Genomic DNA, 12344 nt, shown 5'->3' on the forward strand with positions numbered 1-12344 from the left:
TTTCAAACGAAATACGCAAACAAACAGCTAGAAAATGTAATCTTCCGTAAAGAGCGCAAGCGCGATACAATCTTTTATCCAACACCCGCCGTGGAAATACCAGGAAATACTTTTCCCCGTAGTGTGTAACGTACTCACTTCGACCACTGTGATGTCATCAGTTGAGGAATCGATAACTTTATCGTCTCTCGACAACCTCTTCAGCCGCATTTCCATCGCGAGTGTTGGACAAAGTTTTATGTGCGCCGTTTGTGGGAGATGGCGATTAGAAAGAAACTCGTCTGGAATCGCAAACTTCTCCCACTCGATACACAATATACTATTTATTACTGCTTTTCACCAAAGTTTCGAAACTACTTAATTCCTGAACGCTATACATGCCCCGAAAAGTAAGCATTCCGTTCATGTGTCACGAAACCATGCTTTCGTATATGCCACAATCCAAGAAAATGGAGAAAATTTGATTTTATTAAAAAAATGTATTCTGTTCACAAAATATATTTAGCCCGCATAAAAGATAAAACAAACAAGTTTTCCTCTTTATAGAAGGCCTTCATTTAGCAAAAATTGGGAAAGAAATATAACTGTAGGTTTTTTTAGATAATAGATTTTTTAAAATGTCAGAAAAATCGCAATGGGCATGTCGCGAGTAGGTCACGTGATCTGATTTCTACTTTACCAACACATATTTTGATTTCCTAACTAATTTTCAGACATAGCGCTACATCGAGTAAAACTTTTTGGATAATAAATAAGAAGCACTAAGAAAGATAGCGCTTGATTGTACGCACTTTCGCGCGTGGAGCGACGTTATTAGTCGATAATTAACTTCTAAGTTTAAAGTAGTTTTACAATAAAATGCTACAATAAAATGCTGTTTTACTGCTGCTCCGCGGGCAGGTAAAGAGCGCTTATTCTGCCTATATTACATGAAAAAACTTTCTTCACTATTATACAAATTTAGGACCAGACCCACCTTTCTCAGTGCTTGTTATTTATGATTTCAAATTTTTAACTTGATATGGCGCTTCGTGTAAAAATAAGTTATGACACATAAAAAGTATCGGTAAGGTGGTAATGCAAACCGGGTCTTACGTAAAAATTGAATTCCATCATTTTACTTCATAGATACTGTCTAAATATCTGTTAGATACTTAATGCAGACTCCTGTTTTCAAATAAGTTGGTATTCCTAATAAAAAATTGGCTACTTTCAATACTTTTTGCGCAAAACGATTTTTTTGAATGCCTGGGTCAGAATTAAAAAAAATCATTTTACGCAAAAAGTATTGATATTAGCCTTTTTTTAATCTGAATACAGATTCGAGTCTAATTTGAAATGGATTCAGTCTAGAATTAAAAAATACCGCTGATAATACGTAAAATCGTAAAATGCATGCGGTAAATAAAGGTATTGCTTCACGTAGCATATTTTCTAGAATAGAACTACTTCACCAACAAATAATTGGAACTTCTATAGACTATATCCTAATACTATAACCATTAATTAATTAAGATAAATATTTAAGAATAAAAATAAAATGAAAGAAACTAAGGTGTTCACTCTGATTATTGGGAAGATTAATTTGTAAAATTAAATTAAATTGAGGGTAAAAGCTAAAAGTCGTTCCCAACTCTGAGCGGGTGGCATTGCTGTCAGATGGAGGGAGGAACTAGAATCAGCCAATCCCGATCCAGGACGTATTCTTGGCGCGAATTAGGAGCCACATCATTGGTTGATTCCATCCTTCATTTTGTCTCTGTGGTTTCTCAAATGACCGCTGTGCCGCGGAGTCTCTGGTGGCAGGTTACGAGCCTCTTTCGCTTCCTCATCGCGGGCGAGACGAAACACACTCACTCTCCTCACTGCTCCGCATCACACGTAGACGCGTCCACTAGTAACAAGAATCCGTTTGAATCACACCGATCGTCATGGCAGAGGAATATTTATACGGTAAATATAGCAAGTGGTGTTCACTGGGAGTCCGTGATTGCATTATTGCGTGCGGATCTTGGCTACTTCCGTCACGTCAGCCATTGGAATTTTAGCGGTGCGCTAGTCGCAAGACGCCGGCAAATTTTCGGCCATTGTGACGAGCCCATTGTTGCCGCTTGGCCACGAGTTTTCGGCGGCGAAGACTCAAATGTCCACTTTTACTAACGTGAATTCTATCGTGATTTGTGTGTGCAGGAATCACCCTCGAAGGCCCCAACGCCTCCGAAGTATGGGACCCAGAGCACAGAGCAGAGGACCCCGACGGCACCAGTCAGCACTTTGGTGGGGATCAGAAACTCATTATCAAAATGGTAAGTACGTTATGTGTAATTTGGAATTGTTGAGAGAAAATGTTGGACCTGGGGAGTCTAGTATGTACTTCGCTTTTTAAAGCATGTTTGATATCTTATTTCTCTTCTAAATAGAGGTATTTCGCGTATTTGTGAAGCTTGATTACAGGGAGTGATTTTGAATAAGTGATCCTTTAATTAATTTTTTGCTCCTGGCGACACTTATCCGTGAGTGATTTTGTATTATGCCTAAGGTTTGATTACGAACGGTATTTGCGCGCCAAGAAATAGTTCGGGTTTAGTTTGGAAAATTACGCGGCTTTTCCGAAAGAGGGTGTTGGCTTTAGAAATGTTAATTTAATCATTTATTTAATCATAAAAGCGAGAATTGGAACGGATATCATTTAAATTATAAAATGCTTGGGAGGCGAGTAATTAGCTTGAGGGTGAGACTGGGAGTTCTGTAATCAATGAAAATTTGTCGAGTTCGTTTGCGATTCATACTTGGCGCCATTTTTACAGTCATGGCCGCCAGCAACTTCTCTGGCTGACTCTTCAATCGACTCTAGTTTTGAGAACTGGCTCCTAATGGAGTACCGGTAATATGAGTGGGTATAAATTGTAGTTTCCGCTATCGACAATTTTTAGGTATCTGAAGATATTTCTGTGAAAGGTATAGGGGGCATTTTTCTCAAATTGCTTGAAATTGCCGGAAGAATTTTACGGACTGTAATTCTGAACTGAATTTATGTCATGTTAAATGGTTTTCTTTCAGCATCATGCAACGTTTTAAATTTTATTTAAGTATTGAATTTTCTGAAAATTTAGTCTAGCTCCGTATTTTTTAACATAACTTTGAGGTATGATTGAGAACTAAGCGAACAAAACGTGTCAAGTCTCCTGGACTTTATTTCTCAATATTTAAGGTTATATTGTAGCTTGAAATCCAAGGATAAAAATTAAATTTATTCACGTTCGATTTAGCAAACGCATAATTCACTCGTCGATATTCTAATGATAGAAATGTACTATTTCTTGTTAAAATATGATCTCAGAAATTTGTGTTGTACATGTTTCCTATATTTACAATTTAAAAAAATATATGAAGATTCGTAAAATGATGTATGAAAATCGCTGGGGGATTGTATTGACCCTGAATACTAAATTTGGTAGAAATTGTTGATATACGTTGTCGGCTATAGGTTTAGGGTCATGTGAATTGAAAACAAGTTGCTTGAAATGTTTCGGCAAACAATTATGGCCTTCATCGGTTAATTTGATTAGATATGTGAAAATTACATAATTTCTCGTAGATACGCAGTATTTTTCTGTGTTTTTAATATCTCAGTTGTGATATTATATAATTTGTTTTAATTTGAATATTGTTTAGTTTTATCAAGAGCTATTAATGAATCTAACAGAATTCTTGAAACAGTTTTTAGCAGAGTAAAATTGGTGACCAACCAATAGGAATGTATTACAAGAATTTAAAAAGTTAAAAAAGCATTGCAGTGGAGCTCTTTGAAAATTATTTTGCAGCGACGTATTTTTAATGAAATTTTTTTCATTTTTAAACAATCTATCAGGGTTGCTACACGAACTAGAAAAATCGTGGGTTAAAAAAAGTTTAATAAATCTGAAAAGGTCGTGGAATTAAAAAAAAAATTACTTGAAAAATCATGGAATTAAAAAAAAGACTGAAATTTTTTTAATCGTTCTTATTTTAAATTAATTAATAATTTAGATTCTTATTTTAAATTTAATAATTTAGTATTTTATAGCAAATTCTATATTTGAAAATTGAAAAGAAAACTTGAGGAAAGGGCAAATTTGAGTTAAAGTGTAAGATTTAAATGAAAAGAACTGATTCAATTTTGATATAGACAATTTTACTAGTCCTTGCGATCTAAAAGTTTTATTTTAACTTCGTTAATAAGTTCAGAATTTTCTTAGATTACTATTATTTTCAAATGTAATCTTAATCTTTGCATAAATAGTTCGACTATAATTGTTCTTAAAGTAATAACAAAAAATAATATTTTAATTATTACGAAATATATTTTTTTTGCACTTTGATAACAATATAATTGAAAATGGTTTTGAATTTAAGAAAACTTGTTTAGAAATTATTATCATTTTTTACAATTTAATTTAATTGGCTGAATGAAAAAAGTAGACCTGGAATTCGTTCAAAGTTATGCCTGGAAAGGTTATCGAAATTTATAACCAGATTGTTGTAGCAACCCTATGTATCAAAAAGTAAATTTCATTCCCATGAAAGTCGCTTCGTATTTAAAATAGCCAAAAGTCAAGAAACCTTGACACAATTTTAATAAAATTCACTTATGATTGTCACCATTTTGTGCCGAAAAGTTTGAAGCAACTGAATTGATTAAAATTCACCTGCTTCCAAAGCCAACAACGTGCTTCAACAATTTCTACAAAAATGATATATTTTAAGCGAAGCATTAAAAAGTATTTATACTTTATAAAAAGATTTTACATGTTAACAAGTTTTGTCTATGTTCTCAGTGAATCTGTAATCAGAAATTAAAATTTGCCAGTTTATGGGTACTCGTTATTATAACCAAGAAGCTTTTTTAAATTTTCCTACTTATCAATTTTTAAATGATTAGCCAGTTTTTTTTTAATTCGGTTTTTACCGTTTTTAAGCAATTCTATTTATCGATAAACATTAAGTATTGGGAATAATTAAAGTGCGACATGTCATCTGGTGGTTCAAAACAGAACTAGAAAGGGTAGGTACGTGTTAAAAGATGCATTTCAATTTGTTCATAAAAGTGGTTTTACTATTTTTGTCTGGAGTTTAAATTATTTATTGCATACTAAAAAGAAGTTTCTATAGAGATGAAAGCATTTCAAACCTAACTTTGACAATATATAGTGAAAAAGTACACATTTTTTGAAAAAATGTTTTTCTACAAAAAAAATATTGTACTGTTTGTTGAGGATTTCACAACATTATGAACTTAGTTCGAAGCATAGATGAACTCACAGTAATTTTTATTGATTTATACATGAAATTTCTACTATGTAAAAAATTTGGCCTAAAAGTTAGGTTAGAATTCGTGTTCCAATCCCAGTTCGTTTAAGCTAATAATGCACTGAAATTTATATGTCATTGTAAAATAATTTTGTTCTATTCTGCTAAGAAAAACTTTTTCAAGAAAAGTAAGTTTTTTCTCTGCATAAGATAGGAATTTTGTCTAAAAGTCTTTGTTTTGGATAAAGATTTTATGTTTATTTTTCAACCATTGTTTTAAACTTCACAAAACAAGCGTAAAATACTTTTAGGGGTCGTTTAAAACGTACGTAACGCTTGTAATGTTATTTATATATATATTTTTTGTTGTCTCATAAGAATGTCAACGGGATGAGAAAAGACCCTTTATTTTTCCTTCCTGTATGATGAATATTATGTACTTGATGAATATGCTCTAAAAATTTAGTGTTTACTTTGTTATAAAACTGACATGATAAAAACTATTTTTTCCTACCACGAAATAACAATTACAACATGTGTCATCATATTTGCTTATTCTCGCAGTGGCTTGTCCTGGAGACGTCTTTGGTGGCCTGTTATCTAATCTCTATACTTGTTAACTCTGACTTTTTTATATGGTTATTATGAACATAATTTCGTTATTTGTACCGGTAGCTCAATATACACCTTACGACTTCCCAGTCACACTCGACCCTCCTTAATATCATTCAAATTCGGATCTATTTAGATTCAAAAGCACTGGATAATGTCCCCGTCTTTGTAAATATTTGCTTCGACGGTCCAAAAAAGTGCGATGGCAATTTGGTCATGAAGTTCCTATTTAGTGGAATTCACGAATGGGTTTTTTTTTGACTGCACGCTTCTATTTTTATTTAAAACCGATTATATACCGGTTATAACCGAACTTATACGAAGTAATTAATATTTTTCTACCTTTTAGGCACTCTTAGGCCCGGAGGCTAAAGCTGGTGAACTGAATGTTCTCGAAGTGGAGGCGACAGGACTCAAAGGACCTATTAAAATCCCAATTGCTTTACTTGAAATGGGAAAGACCTCACAGATAATTCTCGATTTAAGTTTTCCGGACCCACCAGTTACGTTCACGTTGGTTAAGGGTAGTGGACCTGTTCACATAGTCGGACACAATCTTCTTGGTAAGCATATTTAATTCCCCTTGAAATAACTTTTATCAAGAAAAATATAAACTCGTCACGAAATCTTGGTTCCAAAAGATGATTGTATTTTATTTAAACAATTGTATTGGCTAAAATGTTGCACCCCCCCACCCCCATAAAATACTGTTAATTTACATTGTTTTCATGCAAACGCATTTTTTTACAGGCTCGCACATTGAAGAATTCGAAGATATGGAAGATATGGAAGATGAAATGGAGGAAGAAAACATTGACGATGAAGATGACGAGAAGGTAACGTATTGATTTCTAGGTTTTAATGCTGTTAGAAGGAAGTTGCTTATTTTCTCTTGGATAAAAAAAGACTGAACTATTATTTGGCATTTAAAAGAAATTGAAGTCTTCATAAAATTTGTATTGCTCTTGTTTACACCGAAACATTTTTTCCTTGTTTGTAAATAACAATAGATTCATTTATATCGATTATTTATATCTTTTTAGAGTTTTAAGAGAAGATAGAACTTTAATATTGCAGATAGTTTGTTTTCTGTTCAATAATAATTAATAATTGTATAAACACGGTAGTATGTATTAACTTTTTGAGTGAATTACAAGGCAAGAATCGAACTTCATTGTTTATACAGTCAATACTAATCGGACACTAACGACAGAATGGTGCAAAACAATTTTTGTGGCTAGATTGTGGCTCGTCACCAAATCGATGAATTTATTGCTTAAATTTTTTATTATTTTTTTCGTTCCCTCATTGATTTCCCATTCCTTGCATTTTTAACGTAGAAATGCTTCAGGATTTCTTTGCGGGAAAAATACATTTATTCGTGCTCTTTATGGCGTCAAACTCAATTAAAGCGATCTTCGAATAACTGCGCAATTACCAATTTTACATGTATTTCTAAATTGAGTATATTCTACCTATTTTGTAGTTAGGTAAATTTTGAGTGAATATTTTCCAAATTTAAAATATTTTACGGATTTGCACGGAAGGGAAATCACATTTCCATGAAATTGCTTTGAAGAAGAACATGGCTATTAAATTGTAAATTCATATTTTTGTCTAATGTCTTTTGAAAGTTGAAATATTTTGATCAGAATAGATGTGAGTGTTTAACGTCGAGTATATAAATCAGAAATAAAAATTTCAGGCACCACAAAAGAAAAGAAAGCCAACCGCAGAGGCTAAAAAAAATGGCACCAAACGCCCAAAGACGGACGAAGCAGTAGATAAGTGATATGTTAGGAAATCCATTCCGTATTATTAATTTTACTTGCGTGCATGGATAAGTTTTACATTGACTCGTCTATTAATTAATGATAAACGTCGCATTAAAGTAACGAAGAAACAAATCTGATCGCCATAGAAGATCCTAGATGTACCTCCCACCAATCCTACGTTTTAATTTAAATTTGTTACCTCCACTCTTTTTTGTACAATAAATCATCATTCTAAAACTGCACGATTTTCATTCATTCATTCGTCACACTTCACTTGTCCACACTCTTCGCCTTGGTGACGTGCCTTTTACATCTGACAAGAATCTAGAATTGTTCTAGGTAGTCGAGTTTTCAAGTTAACAGCACAAATTGAAGTTGTCATAGTCTTTTGATTTATTTTGGAGGAAATAATTTTTCTCATGTATTGGGCGGGGCGCATAAATATTTCCCAAGTTCTATTTTAACCAAAATCGAGTTGCCGAAGAGCCATTTTATTAGGGTGACAGTTTGAACGGGGAAAACAGGAGATTAAAATGAATTTACGAGCATTTGAAATTTAATGCAGTTTATAATAAGTTTGGTTTTAACGTATTTTCAAATGATAATTTCTCATTTGTTAAATTTTCCAGTTACGAAATTATTTAGTTTTACATGCAGTATTTCATGATTTTTACGTTAATATATATATAAAATGAAACACAATTTTGTAATATTTAATAATATTTGAGTGTTTATTTTTAATCGTCTATACATCAAATATTCTCTGCCAAGTTTTAACAGATAAGTTTTGAAAATATTTCAATTTTTTTTAACGCAATTGATATTTTTGAAGATTTCGAAATAAAATTTGGAAGCTTTTTAAGGATTTTTAAAAGTTAACATAAAAAAACTTCGCAAGATTTCTGGGAAATTTTTTTTGATTGTTTTTCGAAAATTTCCAAACAGTCTAAAAGTTTTTAAATCGATTTTTTTTTAAGTTTTGCGTGGATTAAAAACAATGAAAATTCAAATTAAATCAAGTATATATTGAAAAATAAGCGAAAAGGTTCCAAAAAATTAATACAAATTGTACATTTTTAGGGTTTCGGAACATAAAAAATTATTCTAAAACAATTTTTGATGTATAAATAACAATTGAACAAATATTAACTTGCGATTGAAGTTTTTGTCGTTTAATTTTTTATGTTCTAAGTTAGTTGTCCTATCGAAAGTAAGATGTGTGAAAAAATAGGTTTTCTATGATTTTAAAAATCAAAATATTATGACTCATGTCATTTCAAATAAAAAACATTTAAAATGAAAAATGTCACAATTCGCCAAAAAATAGCCATTAATCTTTACCATGTCATTTGCAATTGAATTTTTTCTGAATGTTGGTTCTTAGCAATTTTTGAAAAATGACGGCTTATGTTTTCCGGGAAAACATTCTCTACAACTCTATTGTTTCCAATTTTAAAACAAACTAAATAAACTCAAAATATAATTATTTATTCAAAATTTTTTTTTTAACAAAAAAATTGTTTTTGTCATTTCAGCCATAGAATACAGTTTTAGAGAATGTTTTTCCAGAAGAAATAAGTGATTAATATTAATTATTTGTTGCGACTTTACATTTTTCATTAAATATGTTTTTTATTTGAAGCGACACAAGTTATAATATTTTAATTCTTAAAATCATAGAAAAACTATTATTTTCAGATATCCGACTTTTGGCACAACTAACTTTATAAATTAAACACTTTTCCAAGCTTTAAATTAAATAGTTTTCAGTTTGTCCCAGAGTTCGAATCTTTTAATTTGAATGTCTGTGAAAATTTTATTTCAAACAAGAGTTACTTCCTCGATTAAAACGGCCACCCTGCATTTCTCACAATTTTTATTTTTCCTAGTTTTTATTTAGCATAATTCTTAAATTTGTTATTGGTTGGGAATATTCCTGCGCCCCATATTAAACTACTATATGCCTGTATACTACTGCTATTTGCGCTATAGGACCCAGAGGAAGATGACGAAGACGACGAACCTAAGAAGAAGAATGCCAAAATGTCATCTGCGGCTAAAAACAAAAGTCAGGCTAGCAAGAACAAGAAAAAATAAACTTGAACTCTTAAGACTACACAAAACGAAAACACTCATAGGTTAGGCGTTTTACAATAAGTTCGTAAACACTATCATCTGCGTTTCAGCGAATATCGTATTATCAGGCAGACGTTGCCCGAGATTTTTGAAATCAACTTTGGCAAATGTTTCCACCCAATCAAGTTTTAATTACACCATGATGATCAATAATTGGAAATATTTGGCGCAAGATCAGATTATTATCGACATTTTTGACCTGTTTTTTGAAAGCCTCCGACCGAAAGTTTTTTAAAGCCTGCTCTCGAGAGTGTAATTATTGTACAAGCGAATTTTCACCAAACGACAGTGGTGGCTGTTTATACAGGTACTCGAACATTGTAAAATCGACATTTTATGATTGAGCTACAGACATATACGTGTGATGTACTTAAGTGTAATTAAACTAAGTTTGGACAAAGTTTCTGTACTCTTTCAGTATTTAATACAGTAATACTGCCGACTTGAAATCATCAAACCAGACACGGTTGTTCTTTTTTTTTTCTTTACAATGTTTGCTATTTATTTTCTGTTGTTGTTTCCCCATTAGTCCTTTATCACTCGTAAAGGTTTTTTTAAAATTAATTTATTTGTTTTCGAAAAAATTATGGAATGCGTATTGAACCGCCCACGTATATTTTATAACTTACTTTTTGAATGTGGATTGTTGCATTTAGTTTTCTCCAAAATGGTCTTCATGTCGATACTTCCACTGGCACGAAAATAGGATATATTATCTAGCCACATCATAAGAAGAATATTAATTCGCAAGTCATTGATGAAAATAGGAGATAATTATTTTGCGAGAAATTTCGGTTTGAATCAGTGTAGTATTTTTTTAATTATGCTGCATTGCATGTGAGTGAGAAAAGAGGAGGCACAACAAGTAGTGTGTCTTCCAATGGTGTTACCAAAAATCCACGTAGATTTAATACAAGTGAGAAAAAGAAATGATTGTGTTTGTTTATCTCTACATTCATTCCACTTCGATGAAAAATACTTTAAAAAATTGCAGCTAATTTTGTAGTGCGGCATTCTGCCTCACTTTCCAATCACATTTGGAATTTAATCAAAGCGTGTCGATGCGATTGATTGTAGTCTGTACACCAATTTTGTACATATACTATACAATAAATTTCACATAAATTTTAATCCGCGTTCTTTTTCAATTTGATAGAACTGCTCTTCGAGGATGAGATTACAAATGTATTGAGCAGGGGTTGCTACTGAGCAGGGAATAAGATTGTCAGGGATCAGAATTCGTCCTTTTTTTTTACCCAATCCCTTTTTTCCTACGTACTTAAATTACATAACAGCTCAAGGGGGAGGGATCGTGAGACTTTGTTACGGGGGGGGGGGGGCATCCTTCATTGATGTACGTAGTTTTTAGAAATTCTTAAATGAAACAAAATCAAATTAATTGTACAAAATTTTTTTATGAATTTAACTTTATGCGCCAAAGAAACCTGTTGAGTGAAAAACGAACTTAACCAACAACAATTAAATAAAAGTAAGACAATTTTATTGTTGACGGAAAACTCGGAGCATTTCTATAAATGTTTTTTTTTTTTTTTTGAAAATTGAACTATTTCCTAGAAAATGAACTTTTTTTCATTCATATTTTGGTATTGAATAATCGATAAAAATCTTTTTTGGATGATATTCAACTGTTTCGTTGGTGTAAATTTGTCTTCAATTTAAAAATTAATCTATTGTAGTAGAAAGTTTAACTTTCTTAGAGAAATATGCAACAGTCGATTTTAAAAAAGGCTTCGTGGAAAATTTACTTCGTATTTAAAACTCATACTTTGATGTTCAAAAGTCAAACTACAACATTTTTTTAATGAAAATTCGACTTTTTTTTTTAATGTGAGTTATTTCAAAAATTCATCTACGTTTGTAGAAACTGGATCTTTCTTAGTTAAAAATGTAACAGGTTGGTTACAAATTCAAAAATTTTATTAAAAATTCATATATCCGTTTAGACTGAAAATTGAACTATTTCCTAACAAATTTACTTCTTTCAAATTCATATTTTGATATTGAAAAATCGACTGAAATCTTTTTTTGATAAATATCTATTTTTTTGAAAATTTGTCTGATTTAAACATTAATCTGTTTGAGTAGAAATTTCTTCTTTCTTGGATAAAAATGCAACTGTTTTGTTGAAAATTTAACGATTTCATAGAAAATTTGCTAGTTTAAAATTGATATTTAGGCTTCGAAAAGCCAACTAAAACTTTTTTCGGATGAAAATTCAACTGTCTTGAAGATTCAACAATTTTGTTAAAAAGTCATCCCTTTTAGTTACAAATTCGATTTTTCGGGTATAATATATGTAGTATCTCCGTAGAACATTTTCTTCTTTAAAGCTTAGGTTTAATGTTGAAAGCTGATATTTTTTTATTGAAAATTTAACTATATGGTTAACGAAATGAACCACTTTGTTGAATTAAAATAAAATAATGATTTATCTCTTTGGTGAACTATTACACTTTTTTGTTGAAGATACAAATTGCGTACATAGTAAGAGCTGTGTTTGGGGGGGGGGGG

General features: G+C 31.5%; 1 protein-coding gene across 2 annotated transcripts; it reads left to right on the plus strand.

Annotated features, from left to right (window-relative positions):
* Window positions 1-1812: 1812 nt before the first annotated feature.
* Window positions 1813-10943, plus strand: LOC117166822 (nucleoplasmin-like protein). 2 transcript variants are annotated; one of them, XM_033351146.1, is made up of 5 exons: window positions 1813-1953; window positions 2191-2306; window positions 6251-6464; window positions 6652-6737; window positions 9669-10943. In XM_033351146.1, the coding sequence occupies exons 1-5, from the start codon at window positions 1932-1934 to the stop codon at window positions 9771-9773; spliced, it is 543 nt and encodes a 180-aa protein (XP_033207037.1). In that variant the 5' UTR covers window positions 1813-1931; the 3' UTR covers window positions 9774-10943. The 2 variants fall into 2 exon arrangements, with proteins under 2 accessions (XP_033207037.1, XP_033207038.1); XM_033351147.1 differs by lacking the exon at window positions 9669-10943 and adding an exon at window positions 7607-7916.
* The last annotated feature ends 1401 nt before the right edge of the window (window positions 10944-12344 follow it).

Source organism: Belonocnema kinseyi, chromosome 2, assembly GCF_010883055.1.
Source record: "Belonocnema kinseyi isolate 2016_QV_RU_SX_M_011 chromosome 2, B_treatae_v1, whole genome shotgun sequence".
In the NCBI taxonomy this organism is placed as follows: Eukaryota; Metazoa; Arthropoda; class Insecta; order Hymenoptera; family Cynipidae; genus Belonocnema; species Belonocnema kinseyi.

Excerpts from the sequence above, each read along its gene's own strand:
- LOC117166822 (XM_033351146.1), top strand. The coding sequence starts at position 1,932 with ATGGCAGAGGAATATTTATACG. Across the intron at positions 1,954-2,190 it reads GGCAGAGGAATATTTATACG|GAATCACCCTCGAAGGCCCC; the intron begins GTAAATATAGCA and ends TTGTGTGTGCAG. Across the intron at positions 6,465-6,651 it reads AGTCGGACACAATCTTCTTG|GCTCGCACATTGAAGAATTC; the intron begins GTAAGCATATTT and ends ATTTTTTTACAG.